The sequence below is a fragment of the Corythoichthys intestinalis genome, chromosome 6 (assembly GCF_030265065.1).
Source record: "Corythoichthys intestinalis isolate RoL2023-P3 chromosome 6, ASM3026506v1, whole genome shotgun sequence".
NCBI classification, from domain to species: Eukaryota; Metazoa; Chordata; class Actinopteri; order Syngnathiformes; family Syngnathidae; genus Corythoichthys; species Corythoichthys intestinalis.
Window position 1 is genome coordinate 17624144 of NC_080400.1, and position 22585 is coordinate 17646728.

The 22585-nt window shown below is 42.0% G+C and overlaps 1 protein-coding gene across 1 annotated transcript; it reads left to right on the forward strand.

The window, feature by feature from the left end:
- Positions 1 to 1968: 1968 nt before the first annotated feature.
- LOC130917720 (solute carrier family 35 member F2-like) lies at positions 1969 to 20927 on the forward strand. The gene is made up of 8 exons (XM_057839377.1): positions 1969 to 2048; positions 2112 to 2287; positions 8150 to 8277; positions 8341 to 8500; positions 16701 to 16857; positions 16923 to 16975; positions 20371 to 20525; positions 20592 to 20927. Exons 1-8 carry the CDS (start codon positions 1969 to 1971, stop codon positions 20751 to 20753), a joined length of 1071 nt encoding a protein of 356 aa, XP_057695360.1. The 3' UTR covers positions 20754 to 20927.
- The last annotated feature ends 1658 nt before the right edge of the window (positions 20928 to 22585 follow it).

The window sequence follows — 22585 nt, forward strand, 5'->3', positions numbered from 1 at the left end:
TGCCCTTTGGAAAAATCATGTGATGCTTCTCTAATTTGTGGAATAAACAGCACCTGTTACTTACCTGTAGCACATACAGTGGGGCAAATAAGTATTTAGTCAACCACCAATTGTGCAAGTTCTCCTACTTGAAAAGATTAGAGAGGCCTGTAATTGTCAACATGGGTAAACCTCAACCATGAGTGACAGAATGTGGGGAAAAAAAACTGAAAATCACATTGTTTGATTTTTAAATAATTTATTTCCAAATTAGAGTGGAAAATAAGTATTTGGTCACCTACAAACGAGCAAGATTTCTGGCTGTCAAAGAGGTCTAACTTCTTCTAACGAGGTCTAACGAGGCTCCACTCGTTACTTGTATTAATGGTACAGTTTTAACTCATTATTGGTATAAAAGACACCTGTCCACAAACTCAGTCAGTCACACTCCAAACTCCACTATGGCCAAGACCAAAGAGCTGTCGAAGGACACCAGAGACAAAATTGTAGACCTGCACCAGGATGGGAAGGCTGAATCTGCAATAGGTAAAACGCTTGGTGTAAAGAAATGAACTGTGGGAGCAATTATTAGAAAATGGAAGATATACAAGACCACTGATAATCTCCCTCAATCTGGGGCTCCATGCAAGATCTCACCCCGTGGCGTCAAAATGATAACAAGAACGGTGAGCAAAAATCCCAGAACCACACGGGGGGACCTAATGAATGACCTACAGAGAGCTGGGACCACAGTAACAAAGGCTACTATCAGTAACACAATGCGCCGCCAGGGACTCAAATCCTGCACTGCCAGACATGTCCCCCTGCTGAAGAAAGTACACGTCCAGGCCCGTCTGTGGTTCGCTAGAGAGCATTTGGATGATCCAGAATAGGACTGGGAGATTGTGTTATGGTCGGATGAAACCAAAACAGAACTTTTTGGTAGAAACACAGGTTCTCCTGTCCGAAGAACACCATACCCACTGTGACGTATGGGGGTGGAATCATCATGCTTTGAGGCTGTTTTTCTGCAAAGGGACCCGGACGACTGATCTGTGTAAAGGAAAGAATGAATGGGGCCATGTATCGAGAGATTTTGAGTGAAAATCTCCTTCCATCAGCAAGGGCATTGAAGATGAGACGTGGCTGGGTCTTTCAGCAGGACAATGACCCCAAACACACAGCCAGGGCAACAAAGGAGTGGCTTCGTAAGAAACATTTCAAGGTCCTGGAGTTGCCTAGCCAGTCTCCAGATCTCAACCCCAAAGAAAATCTGTGGAGGGAGTTGAAAGTCTGTGTTGCCCAACGACAGCCCCAAAACATCACTGCTCTAGAGGAGATCTGCATGGAGGAATGGGCCAAAATACCAGCAACAGTGTTTGGAAAACTTGTGAAGAGTTACAGAAAACGTTTGGCCTCCGTTATTGCCAACAAAGGGTACATAACAAAGTATTGAGATGAACTTTTGGTATTGACCAAATACTTATTTTCCACCACTTGATTTGCAAATAAATTCTTTAAAAATCAAACAATGTGATTTTCTGTTTTTTTTCCCCACATTCTTTCTCTAATGGTTGAGGTTTACCCATGTCGACAATTACAGGCCTCTCTAATGTTTTCAAGTGGGAGAACTTGCACAATTAGTGGTTGACTAAATACTTATTTGCTCCACTGTAAATACTTTTTAAATCTCCGCGATACACTGAATCTGCGAAATGTGGACCTCGAAGTCGCGAGGGATCACTGTACTTGTTTTAATTGATGTAAGACTGGGACCGTTTTGCTGGACTTCCACAATTGACATAACATGAAATCACTTGGAGTTAGCACACTCAGTGACTTATTTATGAAGGGACGCCGTGACATGTCACACACTTTGTAGATAAGGAAAAGTGAGACTATTGCCCTCTTGAGTTAATCATTCAGTGGGCCAAGACACAAAATGAGCCGTGGACGAACAATTGCTGGCAGGGAGCAGATGCTTCCTAGATGTCTCCGGACGCGGATCCCCGGCCGGGACGCTTTCGAGCGTGCGCCCTGCTGGCCGGCGTCCGGCGGGCGTTGACATGGTGAGTGGGCCGGTCAAGACCTGTCTGCTTCGGTGACCTCTGACCTCCTGGTTCTGGCGGCAGGCGTCTCGCTCGGACCTTGGCACTGGGTCAGGTTCTGGCGGCACTGGTGTGCGGTACGGCCGTGTCATCGCAGTACTTGAGCTCTGGTTTTAGCGTGGAGGCGCCCTTACTCCAAAGTGTCCTGCACTACGCGCTTCTCGGTGTTAGCTACACGCCCGTCATGCTCTGCAGGACAGGTGACACACAATATACATTCAATGCAACTGTTTTGCACTTAAAAGTGAAATATTCTGGTGAAAATTCATTTGTTTGTCTATGAATGTGCGTTGACTAGATTTATTTTCTTTTAAGTCGACCAATCCATTGTTGATCTCCATGAAGCCAGACATGATGACCAATCCTTTGTGGTCTTCATGTGCCATGGCATTGTGGCAACCAATCACTTGTTGGTCCACATCTGCCCTGACATGATGGCAACCAATCATTTGTTTGACTTAGGCCTTGTCTACACGTACACTGCTGGCCAAAAGTATTGGCACCCCTGTAATTCTGTCAGATAATGTTCAATTTCTCCAAGCAAATGATTGCAATCACAAATGCTTTGGAAGTAATATCTTCATTGATTTTGCTTGCAATGAAAAACACAAAACAGAATGACTTTTTTATTTTATTTTTTTATTTTAAACAGAACTCCAAAAATGGGCCATACAAAAGTATTGGCACCCTCAGCCTAATACTTGGTAGCACAACCCAGACAAAATAACTGTGAACAACAGCCTCCGGTATCCATCAATGAGATTCTTACAATGCTCTGCTGGAATTTTAGAACATTCTTCTTTGGCCAACTGCTCTAGGTCTTCTGAGATTTGAAGGGTGCCTTGTCCAAACTGCCATTTTCAGATGTTTTTTCTGACACAACACATGTGACGTGGTGGAAATGGACTATGATTGGTCCGCTCAGACTGTTGTTTCCGGTTCAGCGCGAAATCACCGCCATTCTCAAACATGATTTTTCTACACGCAAAAATGGACCAAGCCGACGAGAGTATCAACTAAAGATGTCCCGATCCGATATTTGGATCGGATCGGACTGAATTGGGCAAAAAAATGTGCATCAGTAGCGGATCGGAACACAAAAAAATTCCGATCCAGACTTCCGATCCAGTTTTTAAGTCTGGTCTGGGTTTTCCGACGCACCGATTTACATGGTCCATTCCAGTTTTTGTTTCGGTTTCTCTAAAATTCAGTCCACATTTTACGGCACACCTTCAACACACTACATATACATTACCGTCTCCCAATTTACCGACAGACTTTATCGTTAAAAATGTCAGCTGTGTGGGATCATTTCACCTTAAAGGACGACAAAGACGAAGAGGCAGAGAGCAACATATGCCACAATAAAGTCAAGCGTAGTGGTAAAGTGTAAGAAGTTATAATACAACCAAGCTAATCAAGCATTTAGCGAAATACCACCGCAAACACTATGAGGAGTATGTTAAGAAAACCGAAGACAAAAAGAAAGGTCCTACGCAACTAACACTGGCAGAAACTTTTGCTATGCGTGACAAACTTGCACTCGACAGTCCCAAAGCCCAGGGAATAACAAAGAGTCATTGCCGAAGAATTCATTCTGGATGACGAGCTATTATCTCTCGTGAGTAAAGACGCACCATCCAACACTTAGAACCACGGTACAACATGCCCAGCCGTCATTACATTCTTGAGCGATTCGGCTGTGGAAGATTCGAGAACGATACACAAACATCCAAATTCCGATTATTGAAATATGTCAAGTAAAGCGGAACTAATACACGGCGCAGTCTTAAGGACGCAATGAGAAACTGACCGCATTGCATCCCGAAAGTAAACATAATGCTTGTCATAGACCCGGGTAATGCCAATGCACAACTCACGGCTTTAGCTCAACTCATGCCGCTGGATAAAAAACACAAGAATACCTGACTGCTGCTGACAGCCGCAACAAACTACGTCAACATCGTTTTACCGGAGATAATAGATATCATATGCATATAGAACTAGATGCTGCACGACAGACTCGACTGTGTTAGCAACATTGAAGTATTGAAAACCAGATGCGTTAGTAAACAGCCGCCATCTTAAAGCAGAAGACTTCCCTAGTAGGCTGTTGTGAACCTTCCAAGTGAACCTAATTAACTTTTTATCTAAAATACTCCTAAATCCGCAAAATCTTGACTTGAATCTATCTTTAAAACAGTTTTAAAACTTTCACATGTCGAAAGTAGACAGAAGGGAAATTATGGGATAACGGGAGCAGTTTAAACAACTTTAACAGTTGATTCTCAAAATTAAATGAATTTAAACATTAAAAGTATCTAATAGCTTGGGGGATTTGTGAGATTTTCCACTGAGGTTGTTGGTGTGTTTTGCTTTTTTAAGACAGTTTACTATATTATTTGCACGTTTTACTGACTGACTATGCCATTTCTGTTTGTTATTCATAATGCTTTGTGTTTGTCACTGAATGAATAGGTCAGTTTCTTGTTACCAACCGTTGTGTGTTATTCAAACTCACCTAATTCAGCAGGCTAGTTGTTATCAAGAGTACTAAAACCTTTTTCAGCATGAGTCTGACAACTAAATAAGGAGGCTAAATAACTTTTAACTTTAACGCATGCTCAGATAGGTCGGAATCGGTCGGTATCGGATCGGAAGGTCAAAACAATATCGGTATCGGATCGGAAGTGCAAAAACCTGGATCGGGACATCCCCAGTATCAACGAAGAGCAAGTACGACAACTTCTACAATGTCTCTTCAAGACATTATGAAGATTGCCAAATGGCAAGCAATTCGTGGGAGGAGATTGCTGAAAATACAGGGCTGGAGGTCAGCCAGCGATTGAATTTTTTTTTTTTTAAATTGAAAAACCACCGAGACAAGTACAGTATGTGTGTGTTCGCAATCGAATGGCCACACGAAGCGGTGACCCAGTCGGCCAAAAACTGCCTGCTTTTTATCACTTTCTGTCGTATATTTGGTGATTGATTGTGTACATATGTTTGCTGCGAATCTGTGACTTATTTACGTGTTCCACTTCAAGTGTATAATTAAAGTGTAAAGTAAAGCACAGGTTTGGTGTCAAAAGAGTTGCATTGATGTTTAATTTTCAACAACAGACAGTTCACATACGATACATCATCAATGATTGAGAGTGCCTCGGTGCTATTATGATAACGTTAACATCAATGCTTGCAACGTAGTTTGGGAAATTCCATAGACGCCAGAAATCTGCTATGGCTTCCCCCTGGCTGGTTGTAGGACACAGCAAACAAATAGGGCTGGAGAGCTTTGCAGACCTCGGACAAAACGCTGGACGCAGTGCTCGACGCCAGTTTGAAGCTAGCTGCTACAGCTAGCTGGTTTCCACCCGAGGCTAGAACTTTCTATGCGGTATCAAAAGTTGGACAGACCGCCTCAAAACCGTCATCTGCGTCGCCTGCGCCTCAACATTTGTATGATCAATATTTATCCAATGTTGATGAGCTAAAGATCTACATTCAAGCGTTCCATCTTACATTGTTTATTCTTTTCTGCGTTAAACTAGACTAGAGGAAGTCAACACGCATGCCCCAAAACTGTACAAACATAACACCACCCCCCTCTAGTGGCTTGGCGGGGAATTACAGAGCAACGCGTCACCTGGCCGGAGAACCATCGAATGTCAAATGACGCCGTAGTCGCTGCGCCGTCACCGCAACGCGGGAGCATAACTCAGGCTTAAGGGAGTGCTAAAAAAATAGATTAGATGCATCGCGATTCGACACGTGACGATTCGATTAAGATTCATAAATGTTTAAATACGATGAGTTTCCCTAATAACTTTATGACAGTCGCTCGTAGCGGAATGGAATTCAAGACACGTCTGGTGCCCGGACTTTGAGGGACACACGCACAACGTTAGGATGGATGCTGCTGGTTACTGAGCAAGAGATTTACTCCTTTTCAAAAGACTCAGAAATAAATTTGTGTATGAGACAGGCAGACACACGGCGGTCCCGCTTCTGTGCGCAAGTTATTTTTTTGAGTGAGAGGGAAAGAGAGATAGTTCGTCGCTTTCAGTTGTCCAGCAGTATGTTGAGGTCGTGTTAATTGTAAAAATTCCCTAGTGTTTTGCTACAGTGGGGCAAACAAGTATTTAGTCAACCACCAATTGTGCAAGTTCTCCTAATTAAAAAGATTAGAGAGGCCTGTAATTGTCAGCATGACTAAACCTCAACCATGAGAGGTAGAATGTGGAAAAAAACCTAAATCAAATTGTTTGATTTTTAAAGATTTTTTTCCAAATTAGAGTGGAAAATAAGTATTTGGTCACCAACAAACAAGCAAGATTTCTGGCTGTCAAAGAGGTCTAACTTCTTCTAATGAAGTTTAACGGGGCTCCACTCGTTACCTGTATTAATGGCATCTGTTTTAACTAATTATCGGTATAAAAGACACCTGTCCACAATCTCAGTCAGTCACACTCCAAACTTCACTATAGCCAAGACCAAAGAGCTGTCGAAGGACATCAGAGACCAAATTGTAGACCTGCACCAGGCTGGGAAGACTGGATCTGCAATAGGTAAAATGCTTGGTGTAAAGAAATCAACTGTGGGAGCAATTATTAGAAAATGGAAGACATACAAGACCACTGATAATCTCCCTGGATCTGGGGCTCCATGCAAGATCTCACCCCGTGGCGTCAAAATGATAACAAGAACTGTGAGCAAAAATCCCAGAACCACACGGGGGGACCTAGTGAATGACCTACAGAGAGCTGGGACTACACTAACAAAGGCTACTATTAGTAACACAATGCGCTCCCAGGGACTCGAATCCAGCACTGCCAGATGTGTCCCCCTGCTGAAGCCAGTACACGTCCAGACCCGTCTGCGGTTTGCTAGAGAGCATTTGGATGATCCAGAAGAGGACTGGGAGAATGTGTTATGGTCAGATGAAACCAAAATAGAACTTTTTGGTAGAAACACAGGTTCTCGTGTCTGGAGGAGAAAGAATACTGAATTTCATCCGAAGAACACCATACCCACTGTGAAGCATGGGGGTGGAAAAATCATGCTTTGGGGCTGTTTTTCTGCAAAGGGACCAGGACGACTGATCTGTGTAAAGGAAAGAATGAATGGGGCCATGTATCGAGAGATTTTGAGTGAAAATCTCCTTCCATCACCAAGGGCATTGAAGATGAGACGTGGCTGGGTCTTTCAGCATGACAATAATCCCAAACACACAGCCAGGGCAACAAAGGAGTGGCTTCGTAAGAGGCATTTCAAGATCCTGGAGTGGCCTAGCCAGTCTCCAGATCTCAACCACGTCGAAAATCTGTGGAGAGAGTTGAAAGTCCGTGTTGCCCAGTGGCAGCCCCAAGACATCACTGCTCTATAGGAGATCTGCATGGAGGAATGGGCCAAAATACCAGCAACAGTGAGTGAAAAGCTTGTGAAGAGTTACAGAAAACGTTTGGCCTCCGTTATTGCCAACAAAGGGTACATAACAAAGTACTGTACTGAGATGAACTTTTGGTATTGACCAAATACTTATTTTCCACCAGGATTTGCAAATAAATTCTTTAAAAATCAAACAATGTGATTTTCTCCCCCCCCCCCCCCCCCCCCCCCCCCCACCCCCACATTCTGTCTCTCATGGGTGAGGTTTACCCATGTTGACAATTACAGGCCTCTCTAATATTTTCAAGTGGGAGAACTTGCACAATTAGTGGTTGACTAAATACTTTTTTGCCCCACTGTATATGTGCCATTTCATGATGGCGACCGATCGTTTGTTTGGCTACATGTGCTCTGAAATGATGAATTAGTCATTTGATGTACTATATGTACCATGACATGATGGTGACCAATCTATTGGTTGACATAGTATAGCCCGGCAATGTTGTTTGTATGTGTTTTGAAATTACGGAAACCCATCCATTCTTTGACCATTTTGACATTGACTGTTCATTGGTCGCTAGTCAATCAGCAACAATTCGTTCAAGATGACGTATTCGTGCACAATTGCAAAGATTGGTTCTTAGGTCTGTCCCTCTTTTTGAATGAATGGAGAGGTTCAGGGAGTGTGTACCAAATTGGTCGCAGACGCTGGCTGCAGTACTTCCTCCTGGGCCTTGTGGACGTGGAGGCAAACTACGCCGTGGTCAAGGCCTACCAGTACACCACGCTGACAAGTGTGCAGGTGGGAGCTCCGCCAGTCATGTCACGCGGCTCCTATACGTTTGTCATTTTTGTATTCTGACAGCTTTTGGACTGCTTCGTGATCCCGGTGGTGATGGTTCTGTCCTGGTGGCTGCTAAAGGCACGGTACCGCCCCATACACTATGTTGCGGTTTCCGTCTGCTTGCTAGGGGTGGGCGCCATGGTGGGGGCCGACCTACTAGCTGGCCGAGATCAGGGATCTGGTAAGGATTACGTTAAAGTGTTTATTTTCTATAACTTCTGTTATTTTTTTCACAGAATGTATATTTAGAAAACCTTAAAGTTGTTACATTTATCATTATTAAAGCATCCAGTGAGGTACCACAATATAATTAGCAATAACACATTAAATGCACGACAACATGTATCGGTTTGATATCGGTATTGGATTTTTGGAGTTGGACAATATCGGTTAAAAACTCATTATCGGACAATTCTACCGTCAAACATACACATTGAAAACCTCTAAACCCATTGAAAACCTCTAACCCCCTTCAGACCCGGCTGCAGAAAGAAATTACGCAGGGGGGGCATTACATTTTTTAGTGGGGGCACACTTCTCCAACAGAAATTTAGCCTGAACAGTGGCGTCATTACACATACATTACTACATCAGAGCACTGAAATTTTTTCTGTCACGGAAGTCACAAGTGGTAGTTCATTGTAAAATCTATAAGACAAACGAAAACATACCTGTCAACCCGAGGCCGTTGGCAATCATACAAATAGTGACGTATGCCCTTACAAATTGGTGACGAATCTTACAACGTTGTATATCAATAGCTTCAGCTACATCATGATTACTGAAATGTAACAGTGACCTTTGTTATAATTGTATGTAGCACTTTTGGCAATTTCTATCATGTCTTGATGACTGCACTTCGTGGCACTTCAGCTCACAATTCAGTTTGACCTTAAGGTAGTTCGTTAGTGTGTCCAATTATAAATTAAAAAGGTCAATTGATAAAATTAACTTACTGATGCAATCTTTGAGTCAGGGAACATTTCTTTTGCTAACTCTGAGAAGTGATCAGCAATAGTTGCAGGCAAACTGTGTTCGGCAACAAATTGGCAGAATGAAATCTCCGCTTTTGTCACTTTTCATTCTAGACTTCATCTTTATGACCACTGTTGTTAATCTTACTTTTAAAAAGTAATTACCGTAATTTTCGCACTATAAGGCGCACCTGACTATAAGCCGCCACCCACTAAATGTGACACAAAAACGGCATTTGTTCATAGATAAACCGCACCGGACTATAAGCCGCAGCTGTCCTCACTGTATTATGGGATATTTACACCAAAAGATATTAGCCGGTAACACTTCATTAGACAGCGGCATCATATGACGGTCAGAAGACCAAATAAACCACCATGAAGCTTTTAACTAATTGGCTGCAAAGCTTCATAGCTTCAAGAAGCTTCATTTGGCCATCACTGCTTCCTTGGGGGAGACGGTCAACCTTTCATGCCACATACTGTCAACACTGTTGTTGTCCATTATGCCTCCTAGCATGCATTGTAGCAACAGATATAAATAACAATCAAAATTCATGTTCTTTGCTAATTATTTATTCAGTTAATGTTCCTGTTTGTTTAAATAATTGCTAGTTGCGGTATTTGGTAACACTGTTTGATAGTGGCGCCATAAGACTGTCATTAGACAATTAGACATAATTATGACATGACACTGTCATGAGCATTAACGAATGCTTATAACAGTTATCATTCAGTTTTATTCGGGAAATGATCTCACTTTTGAATGGATGTAAAAGATCCGAGCTGGACATAAATGGAGTTGGTAACATAATTTGCTGGATGACACCTAATGACATCTGTCATAAGCATTCAGTAATGCCCATGATAGTGTCATGTCATAATTAGGATGGTCTTATGACAGTGTTATGACGCCGCTGTCAAATAAAGTGTTGCCAAATACCATAACAAGCAATTATTGAAACCACTGGAACAGTAAATGAATGAATAATTACATAAAAGAACATGAATTTTGATTGTTAGTGCTACAATGCAGGCTAAATAACGATTGTTACTTACAGCTGTAGTGCTGCAATGCATGCTAGGAGGCATGGGTTGCCTATCAACACAAATAAATCAACACATAAGCCGCACTGGACTATAAGCCGCAGGATTCAAAATGAACGAAAAAAGTAGCGGCTTATAGTCCGGAAATTACGGTAACCCTTTAACACCAAACGTGTCGGCAGCGACACGTTTACGCATGTCGTCTTTGAAGCTTTGTCACGCTGTAATTACATCACCCACGTGCCGCTGGTTGGTCTCATTTGAAAGTGCGGAAGTTGATGTCCACAACAGTTTTTATTTGAAGTCAATCGACAAAGAAAAACGGGAGATAATGTCATTTGAGTTTTATAGTTTATTGCAGTCATAAATATGCATTAAAACGCTGCATGGACCATGTACAATATCTATCTCCATATTTCCATCATTTCTTGTCCTTTTTCAAAACCCAAAGCAGCACAAAAGACCGACAAAAGAGCAGTTGTGATGTCAAGGACGAACCAAATGTGAACATTTTTAATAAATTTCCGAGCGAGGCGCCAACTAAAAGGAAGCATGCGAAGCAAGCAACAGCCGGTTGGATTGAGAGAGCGACTTTGAAACGTGCAGCATGAATCCAAAACTAAATTTAGCGCAAGCTAATGCATTATTTCATTAACTCAAGGAAGAAGATGAGCCGTATTTGTCGTTGTTTTCCTCGGATGAGTCGACGTCTCGGCGAGTAGCTCCGTGACCTGTTCAAGAAGAAGCTTTATTGAGTGTGCAAAAAAAACCAAAAAAACTTTACTGGGTCGCATGCCAGAAAAATTTGAATTGAACTGAACTACTCGTCAAAATTTTTGAAAATACTTTTTTTCAGCTTTTATATACGTTGATGTGTGTTCGAGAAGCTTGATTGCATGTACGTATAAACTTTTGATAAGGTGATGGGTACAATAGCTAACTTCACAAAGAGAGATCCTCCAAACCCTTTCTTTCTTTTTTTTCTCACTATTTTGTACTGTATATATAACCTGTTTTGACCATTGTATGTGTAAAGGCAAACAACGCCTATGACCATACCTGCTGTTTGTGTTGAATTATCAAACATAAAACTATCCAATCTTATTTTTTTCTGTTGAATGTTTATCCTAACACGTTGAATAAATATTATCAAGCTTCAAAACGGTTGGTCGAGCATGTTCGGTTGTCAATGGGACATCAACATTACAAATTTGGAAAAAATATTTTGGGATTTTTTTTGTTGTTGTCTTTTTGGGTCCAAAATGTGGATTATATTTGGTCAGTGAAGAAAACAGCGGTTTGGACATGAAGTTCAAGGTGTCCTGAAAAAAGGGACCCAACTTGGCCATTGTGAACAATTTTTTCTTTGAAATATAAAGGCAACATCAAATGCATGCTAATTCGGGCAAAATAGGCTTAGGTGTTAAAGGGTTAATTAGTTACAAATTACTTCTCCCAAAACGTAATTGAGTTAGTAACTCAGTTACCTGAAGGTAAAAGTAATTAGTTACTTGGCAAAGTAACTGGTGTTACCTTTCATGTTTTTAAAAAAAATAATTAATTAAAAAAAAATAAAAAAATTTAAAAACAAAAAAACATTAGTAACCTTTGCTATGTTTGGAAATCGTTTAATGTTGTGAATCAACTGTTAAAGTTGTTAAAATTGCTACCGTTTTTGCATTATTCCCTTCTGTCTACTTTCAACATGTTAAAGACAGTTTTAAAACTGTTTCATCATTTAAAGATAGATTCAAGTCAAGATTTTGCTAATTCAGGAGTATTTTAGAAAAAAGGTTACTCAAGTTCGCTTGGAAGGTTCACTACAACAGAGCCTTTCTGAGAAGTCTACTGCTTAAAAATGGCAGCTGTTTATTAACGCCGCCGTCTGTCATTTCGCATGTAGTTCTATGAGAATTTGATATCTAGGAGCAGATTGTAGGCTGTCGGCTACAGTCAGGAAATACTGGAGCCACCTAGCCTAGCATCGCGTTTACTACAGCGTCACAACACTCTTCTCTCTCAGTGTCTCTGACTTTTCTCACGACATTCAACCAACGTTGTAACGCACTTTGTCTGGCTCAGCTCCTTCTTCACCACAACGGACCGGTGCAGAGTCCGCATCACTGCAGACGCTGCACCAATCTGCCTGTCAATCTCCCGCTCCCTCCTACCCTCACTCGTGAACAAGACCCCAGGATACTTGAACTCCTCCACTCGGGGCAGGATCTCATCCCCGACCTGGAGAGGGCATGCCACCCTTTTCCGGCTGAGGACCACGGTCTCGGATTTGGAGGTGCTGATCTTCATCCCAACCGCTTCACACTCGGCTGCGAACCGCCCCAGTGAGAGTTGGAGGTCGCGGCTTGATGAAGCCAACAGCACCACATCATCTGCAAAAAGCAGAGATGCAATGCTGAGGCCACCAAACCGGACACCCTCAACGCTTCGGCTGCGCCTAGAAATTCTGTCCATAAAAATTATGAACAGACTCGGTGACAAAGAGCAGCCTTGGCGGAGTCCAATCCTCACTGGGAACGAATTCGACTTACTGCCGGCAATGCGGACCAGACTCTGACACCGGTCATACAGGGACCGAACAGCCCTTAACAACGGGCACGGTACCCCGTACTCCCGGAGCACCTTCCAGAGGACTCCCCTAGGCACACGGTCGAACGCCTTCTCCAAATCCACAAAACACATGTAGACTGCTGTTTGGTGCATAAGCACAAACCACAGTCAGAACCCGTCCCCCCACCCGAAGGCGGAGGGAAGCTACCCTCTCGTCTACCGGGGTAAACCCCAACGTACAGGCGCCAAGCCGGGGGGGAATAAGTATGCCCACACCTGCTCGGCGCCTCTCACTGTGGGCAACTACAGAGTGGAAGAGAGTCCAACCCCTCTCGAGAGGATTGGTACCAGAACCCAAGCTGTGTGTGGAGGAGAGTCCGACTATATCTAGTTGGAACTTCTCTGCCTCGCACACCAGCTCGGGCTCCTTCCCTGACAGAGAGGTGACATTCCATGTCCCAACAGTTAGCTTCTGCAGCTGGGGGTCGGACCGCCAAGGCCCCCGCCTTTGGCTGCCCCCCAACTCCCTACGCACCCGACCCCTTTGGCCCATCCCACAGGTGGTGAGCCCATGGGAAGTACACTACAACTATCTTGTCCACACAAAATCAGCCTATTCTCACGAAAGTTTGAAAAATAAGAGCAGCACTCTAAGCAACATTACCCCGTATGACCCTTTACTTTCAATTTTCCAAAATGGCGACAATCAATAAAAAAAATAGTTGACTGCGATGGCCGACGCTTCAAGGATAGGTGGATATTGGACTATTTCTTCAATAAAATATGCAACAACTGTGTCTGCCTCATTTGCAAAGAGACAGTCGCTGTTTTCAAAGAGTTCGATGTGACGCGATATTACCAAACAAGACACGCTGACTTGTACAACATTACAGGGAAGATACGCAGCGAGAAATTATAGCAACTTGAAGCTAGTTTAATTTCACAGCAGCAGTATTTCGCAAAAGCCCGAGTGTTGAAAGAGAACGCCACAAAGATGAGATTGCTGAAATTATGAATTTAAAAAAATAATAAAGCAAATGTGACACACAGAAGGGCTTGCTAAAATTTTTTTTATATTGTTCTATGTAAATCAGGCATGGTAGCCCCCCGCTTTTTTACCACACCAAATCTGGCCCCCTTTGCAAAAGGTTTGGACACACCTGTTTAACTGATGATCCGTAGACGAGGCCAACTTCTTTCACTTGATACTAGCTAAATATTATTCAAAATGTAATGATGGTGGAAGAAATAAGCATCTTGAATTTGAGACTGTATGTTGTTGGCGATTAGCCTCGCAATGATCTTAATTGTGGTTGTCAGCCCAAAACCCTCTAAATATATATTAAATGCATCTTACCAGATATAAAATGACTACTACATAATCCGTGGTGATCGTTTGGAGACCAGTTTTCTCGTCGAATTGCAGCAGTCCATCTCGCTCTCCTCTCCGGGTCTCTCGGAATACGGTAGAACTTCGTGTATCTATCCGTCTATCTTCTCTGTTATTGCAACCAACCGCCACACACACCTTCACCATTTTGATTATTAATGTTAACGAGCAGAAAAACACGCCATAATAGGAGGAATTTACGTAGCGGTAATGCGTCAACACGAGTTGACGGACAATATGGCGCGGAGGCGTGGTTGTGACGTCATGTGAGTAGGGTCTATAGAGGGTTTGTCCTCTCCGTGTTTGTGTGTGTTTTTGTGGAAGATTTTTTTTTAAAATTACACAGTACAGTCAATCGAGCTAGGGCGGGCACAGCAGTCTCTCAGGGCAGGCCCGGCCCCCTAATGCCTGCCCATGCCGCCAGGTTTGACCCCCCAGAAACTCTTACACATACCAACATTTTCACATTCTTAAAACCTCTCTCACACACACATGAACTAGTGTTGTATCGGTCGCGAACGATTCGTTCTTTTTGAACGAATTGTTTGGGTGAACGAGACCGAACTAATCACCATCTGCACTGATTCGTTCTATGAAGTTGGTGCTTGTTCGCTGCGTGGGAGGGCGTTGAGCAAGCGGCAGCGTCTTCTGACATCGCACACGACCAATCAGACGCCAGCCTCATCGCGGGCAGGGGAGGGAGCGGAAACAGAATCAAGGCGTCCGTCACTCACTTCCACGTGTAGCCAATAAGCAGCCAGCGTGCAGGCAGGAGGGCAAGACTGAGTTATGTCACTTCCCGTTCAGTGACTCGGTCCTCCGGAGGCTCCGATTCCTGACCTAGCTTGCTGCTAACTTGACTTTGCAGTAATGCGGTGAACGAGTCAAAAAATGAAAGGAAATGACTTTGTCACATATTTGTTAATGTGGAGCCTATCAAATGCTGCTCAAACAGACAAAAACACCACACAAACCTAGCGAGCATGGTTTAGTGTACTACTTTTCTCAACAGACTCGGGACTACATATAATGACATACTATCAAATTTACAGTAGTTTAAAAGACTTTCGCGGGTAGCTACGAGGCAAGCAAAAGCTGAGCTGCGGTCGCGTGACGGCAGTGCGGGGGGAGAGAACTGTCATTGTATGGAGGCTTCATGGCAGCGATATTTACCTCATATGTGCACAGAAAAAAAGAATATTTAGTATGATCACCATAATACTGATTTGCAATGAAACTGTATATACATGCCAATTTTTTCCGACTGTTTTATTTTCTTTCGTGTCAGAGCGTGTCGGGTGTTGGTTGGTTTGACAAATTATGTCCATCCGTCCATCATGTGCTACTCAAGCGCCCAAAAACAACGCACGCGGACACGGGAGGTGTCGCAATATGTCTACATTTTTCTTAACAGACTAATGAGAGTAGAAAGGCAACTTCGTAAAGAGCAAACAATTATTTCTCGTCAGCATTTGACGATCTGAGATGAGGGGACGACAGGGGAGCTGACCGGATTATTTAATTTGTTAATACCACTGCAAAAATTCAATACGATCATCTTAATACTGATTTGCAATTAAACTGTCAAATATCCAAATGTAGTATTATTTTTATTTCAGAGCAGCACATTTGACAACTAGCTATTTACACTTTAGTTTTAACAATAGTGACCAAAAATAATAGTGATGAGCATATAAACTAAAATACAACAGAGCGAGAGGTAAATATGATGTGTTGGTCGTTCCATATTTAGAAATTAAACTTTCGATTTATTTTTATTTTCGTGACAGCAAGCATGCCGCGTTGGCTGGTAGCAGCAGCGTTGTATATGTGATCAAGATCATGCTAAAGAAAGTCCATGCGCCCCCGACCCCAAACCCCCACAAAAGGAAAATGTTTAACCGTGTCCTAAATCGAAATGCAAGTACGAGCCATGACTTTGATCCCATTGAACTAGGACAGACGACGCGGAAGCTCTCCCTCGCTTTTGCAGCAGCGGGAGGGGAGGCTGTTTGTGAAAGCAGAATGATATCGCCTGTCACTCATTTCTGAAACTACGACGAGTGGTCAATGAGGAGCCTGTGTGCAAGAGAGGGAGGGACCAAGCAATGTCACTTCCCGTTCAGTTATACTGCGAAGCGGTCTTTGGTGATTCGTTCGGCAACGTCACTTCCCGTTCACTAACCGAACGATTCATTTGGGCGGGGAGGGATATGAGGGGGGCGAACGATTCGTTGAACGATTCGTTTGAACGAATCTTTTTACTGAACGAACCGGAATGGATTCGTTTACTCAAGTGAACCACAGATCCCGTCACTAACATGAACACAAATTCACACTCACCCAAACTCTCTCACTAAAATTCACCTCAACTGTTCTTCACATGACGTGATCCTAACCAGCCTCTAACATGTTGCTGGGCGACGGCCTGGTTCTGCTCAGTGCCACCCTGTACGGCATTTCCAACGTATGGCAAGAGTACACCGTCAAGAACCGAAGCCGCCTGGAGTTCTTAGGCATGCTGGGACTCTTTGGCGTCATCATAAGCAGCGTGCAAATGTAAGAGTCCAAAGATATAGTCGTATCATTGTAAATGTCCTACAGTGGATGCGGCTTTGTTTCAGGTTGGTTCTGGAGCTCCACCAAGTGTCTGCCATCCAGTGGAGCTGGCAAGTGGGTGAGGATCACGTGACGTTATCATAGATAATATTGGTCATAGATAAAGATGTCCCGATCGATCGGGTCCGATCACATCATTTTCAAAGTATCGGAATCGGCAAAAAAAATATCGGACATGCCTTTTTTTTAATATATCTATATATTTTATTTAAATCGTTTTCTAATTGAATTTAACGTTATAGACAAAATGTCTTCCACTCACCCAGAGTAGTTTTGGCTTAAAGTAGGGCTATCAAATTTATTGCGGTAACGGCGGTAATTTAAAAAAAAAAATTAATCACGTTAAATAATTAACGCATGCGCTGCACGACCCACTTACGCATTGTCGCGTTCAATCTATTAAGACGCCGTTTTACCTATAGATAGTGCTAAAAGGCAGCGTATAATGAGTAGAGAGAATTTTGACAGCCTTTGGAGCCATTTTTTATGTGGCTAAAGCCTTACAATACCTCTCTCAGCAATTATAAATAATGTGGGAGGCAATGTGGGGAAGAAAGGTAGTAGTTGATCATTTTCTCAACACCCTATGTTCTTTCCCAACCCAGAGAAGATATATCAATTGGTGCCCCTACGCACCGTCATGGTTGCCATTCCCATCATGCATTTGAGCAGAAGTTAAATGGCTGGAGTATCATTTACTGAAAGCTCAACAAATACACTAGATGGCAATATTTAGTCATAATATACAAAGTCACATTTATCCTTTAAGAATTACAAGTCTTTCTATCCGTGGATCCCTCTCACAGAAAGAATGTTAATAATGTAAATGCCATCTTGAGGATTTATTGTCATAATAAATAAATACAGTACTTATGTACTGTATGGTGAATGTATATATTCGTCCGAGTTTTATTCATTTTTTTCTTAATGCATTGCCAAAATGTATATGATCGGGAAAAATTATCGGGAATGATTGGAATTGAATCGGGAGCAAAAAAAAAAACAAAAAACAATCGGATCGGGAAATATCGGGATCGGCAGATACTCAAACTAAAACGATTGGGATCGGATCGGAAGAACCCTAGTCATAGATATATGGCGGAAAACACAGACAAGACTGAAAAAGAAGTTTCTGCTCTTGCACTCCTCTTTAAAAGAAACTTCTGTATTTTAAGCCAAAACAACTGTTGTGCTTGATAGAACAATAGGTCTATATGCTGCCATAGGAGATTCATGGCGCATTAAGCCCCCGAACTAATTTTAATTTTCCCGTTTTACCCTGGAAAACCCCGTTTACAGATGTTGCGCAACCGTTTTTGTTACAACCCAGCCATGAAAACAAGGTAATTATATTTATTATTCAAAATGTCTGTCATTTTTAGCTTAGAATCATTAATTGATGTCTAATATTTTGTTTAAAAAAAAAAAAAAAAAAGACTAAAAAATTATTCAATCCCATATTTTAAACTTTTATACAAATTACGTCACAATGAAAAAAAATGGCGTCTGTAAAAAAAGTCACGGATATCTACCCAACTATCGCTAAATTGTATTTTTTTGTTAGTCGCATTTCCCCCGATATGTTAGATGATAAATAATTGATCCAAAAAAACAAAACAAAAAAAAACTTTAAAAGGGTAAATATATGAAAAAGAAAATCCCAACCACTCCTTGATGTCTGCGATTTCTGCATCACGACCCTTGTTATATTACCATGTTTCATCCATAAAATCCTCAAAAAATCCAGCTGTGGCCATTCACAGTGTCTTGACACTCGGGGATACATGCTATATGGAGTTTTTGGATCGAAACAAGGTAAGTACGCAGTGATATCTCGTTAAAGTCATGGCGTCTGTAATTCTGCTCTCGCGTGCTCTCACCTCCAGATAGGGTTTTGCTGTTTAAAAAAAATTTTTTTTTAAATCCCCTCCAGTCCAAAATTTTTCTTCCCCCAGAAAATTGAGATTTTAAACTTTCCGATGATGTATCACACATGCGTATCGGACAATTTTGAAATTTGGCCAAATTAGTGGTCTCAGAGCGGAACTTCGTCACCTGGGTGTTTTCCGCCATATACATATATAAGGCTTGAAGATGGAGTCGCTGGCGCAACTAACTTTCGGTAGTCATTTTTCTACCCATCGGATCATCGGTCGATCATCTTATTAGTCTTAGTCATATTTTAGTCAAATCAAAATGTGTTTGTCTCCGTCTAGTTTTAGTCGATGAAATCTTATAGATTTCCTCTAGCTTTGGTCGACAGCTACTCAAAATGTTTTCATCTGCAAAATTCTAAAGTTTTAGACCACAAACGAATACATATTTCCATCAATTTCGAATGAACTTACACAGACGAGCACTCACTCAGACATTTTATCATGTAGAACAAACTCAGATTAAAAACTTGAAAAAATAATGAATTAGTTCAAAAGTGCAACTCTTTCGCATTCAGAATCACTATAAGAAATGAATAAAAAAAACATTGTGGTGGTCAGTAAATGTTACTTTTATAGAGCAAGTGCAGGGAAATATAGACAGAATCACTCCATTCTGAGGAAGAAAAAATGGAATCATTAGAAACAAACATAGAAATAACAATCAAAACACAGCTCTAGTATTTAGTAGCACCACCTCTGGCTTTTATGAAAGCTTGCAGTCTCTGAGGCATGGTCTTGATGAGTATTCTTCATCAATTTGGTGCCAACTCTCTTTGATTGCTGTTGCCAGATCAACCTTGTAAGTCGGAGCCTTGCTGTGGACCATTTTTTTCAATTTCCACCACAGGTTTTCAATAGGGTTGAGATCTGGGCTACTTGCAGGACATGACATTGACTAGATAAGTCTTTCTCCAAGAAATGCTTTAACAGTTTTAGCTCTGTGGCATGATGCATTGTCATCTTGGAAAATCGTGAACATATTTTCAATTGAAGGGATAAGAAAGCTGTCTAAAATTTCAATGTAAACTTGTGCATTTATTGAAGATTTAACCACAGCCATCGCCCACAGGGTCTTTGCCTGACATGCAGCCCCATATCATCAAGGACTGTGGGAATTTTGATGTTTTCTTCAGGCAGTCATCTTTGTAAATCTCACTGGAACAGCATCATCAAGTTCCAGCATCATCACCTTGTCAAGGATCAATAATCTGCATTAGACAAGGTGTCAAGAGTCAAGATTCTGCATTGGACTCCACATACATTTCCCTGCACTTGCTCTATAAAAGTAACATTTACAGACCACCACAATGTTTTTTATTCTTTTAGTGTTTCTGAATGCTAAAGAGTTCATGATTTCATTCATTATTTTTTTCAAGCTTTTTATCCGAGTTTGCTCTACTTGATAAAATGTCTAGAGTGAGTGCTCGACCTAGACTGGTGATTCCATAATTTTTGCTAGGGGTTGTAATATTTACAATGTTAAATTTTCAAAATCTATCAATTTTCTTTGGGTCAGCGGTGCTGTTGGGGGCCTTCGCGTGCTGCATGTTGGGCTTGTACAGTCTGATGCCGGTGGTTATAAAGGAAAGCAGCGCCGCCGCCGTCAACCTGTCCATGCTCACCGCCGACATCTTCGCAGTCTTCTGTGGGATATTTCTCTTCCACTACCACGTGAGCCAAGAGGACCCGGAATTCTTTTGAAACCGGACCCTGAAAGCTTGATATTCTTTGTCTCAGTTCTCAGGTTTGTACATAGTGTCGCTGGTGTTGATCTTCGTTGGGTTCATCGCCTTCAACGCCGTGCCGACGCCCACAAGTGGAATGGATGGACTCAGTGAAGACGTGGCAGAAGGGGAGCGGAGGAAGAGTGGGGATGTTGTTGACTGCACCCCGTTGTGACTTTTTCAGATTGTTGAAAACTGTCTTTTTAAAGAACCAGTGTTCTCGCAACTCTTTAAAGGGCACTCATTGAACTGGAAAGGGATTGCACATCTGGCACTGAAAGATAACTGTCGGGGAAATTAAATTTGAACTCCAAGACAGGTGTTACCTCGATAGCTCGATTACAGAAATGAATACGACCCCAACCATGGATTGCTTTTCTTCGAAGCCTTTATGAACAAGAGCTCTCGGGTACAAACCGATGTGACCCAGCCAGGAGCTGTGATCACCCAGAAAGTAGGAAGAATTACAATAAAGGCTGGACATTTATACTGTTGAAAGGGCGGTGCCAAAGCCCACCGTGAAACGAAACTTACTGAGAAACGAAACTCAACATCTCACAAACCTGGGTATTTTTACATACAATAACATCTTTGAGCGGAGACCTTGAACACTGGATGTGGCTAGAACGAAGTCTGATTAGCCACAGTTGCCACATCGTATTCATTCATGGCATATTGGAAAACAGGAACATAACAGTCCATATTTGGGCATATTGTGAAGGCTGTGGGAAGGCACACTCAAATAGGTTAACGCTACAATGTTCTCATGCAAGCATAACAAAAGCATACAAAATATGATGTATAATGGTTGTGTTTTAATATTGATATTCATGTCTTTAGCGATTGTGGCTTGGTGGGTGAACCTCCCGTTTGTCCCAAATAGTAAATGAATGGATATAGTGTACGAAGGAGATGTTTACTAAGCTAAACCTACCAATTGTCTGAAAATGATGTCCCTGGTGCCAAATTCACTGGTAAAGATGTGCAAGAACAAGAACATACAAATGTACAGTTAGAGATGGCTTGAGTGTCGAGGGCTAAAAAAAGAGCCGACCTGAACCCGAGTTAGCTTTTTTTAATCGACAACTTTTCCTTGTGTGCGTTACCTCACGCTACTGACAATCACTGTTTCAACAATCTATCATTTACCACCATATGCCCAGTCTTTCTTATATGTCCTCTGGTTGTCTTACGTCTCTGACCGTTCTTGGGGGCAATTTACATTGCTATTTTTGTGTAGCGATCACAAATGTTACTTGGTGACAGCCAACGAACCCTTTTAATTTTTTCATTAATAACAAATGTTAATTCTATAATTTATTTACACTTCCCCCTTACTAACGTTGTTTTTTTTACAACAGAAAATGTAACAGTGGCAGTCAGATGCCATTTAAATTTTTCAGGTCATTCATTGTCAGACAGAAGCGGCACGGCAAAACGCCACGCTAAAAAAATAAGTAAAAATATCAAAATGGCTTACCTCTTCGTCCTCTGTAGGACCATGGCCCCCAACAAAATGTTTACTGCATATGAAATGTGAAGGCCTTTTGGACGTCCGTGCAAGTTGATCCATTCTTCACATTTTTTCCCTCCCAGTTTTTGGTTTCGGGAAACGTATGAAGAAAACCTCCTTCATATGTTGTAATATCTAGAGTCGTTTCTACAAGTTCCATAGCAGCAGTGTTTGATCGGCATGTTCTTTTCCCCCCCAAAAGTTTACTGGAGAAAACAAGCAGAAATAACATGGTCTGTATGCGGGGGGGTCTTAGGTCTTAGTAACTTCCGCGTTACTATGGCGACGTCACTGTCTAAAAATAGCATTCGTGCGGTACGCTATTGGACCTCTATTGTTGTCAATGGCAGGCAAGCAGTTAAATACTATGACTTTTTAAAAAACTTTTTTGGGGCCATATCTAGAGTACTTGTTTTTTAATGCTAAATTGGATCAAATATATAATAACACCTTGATGCCTGAATTTACATTTAACTCTTTCAGTGCTAAGGACA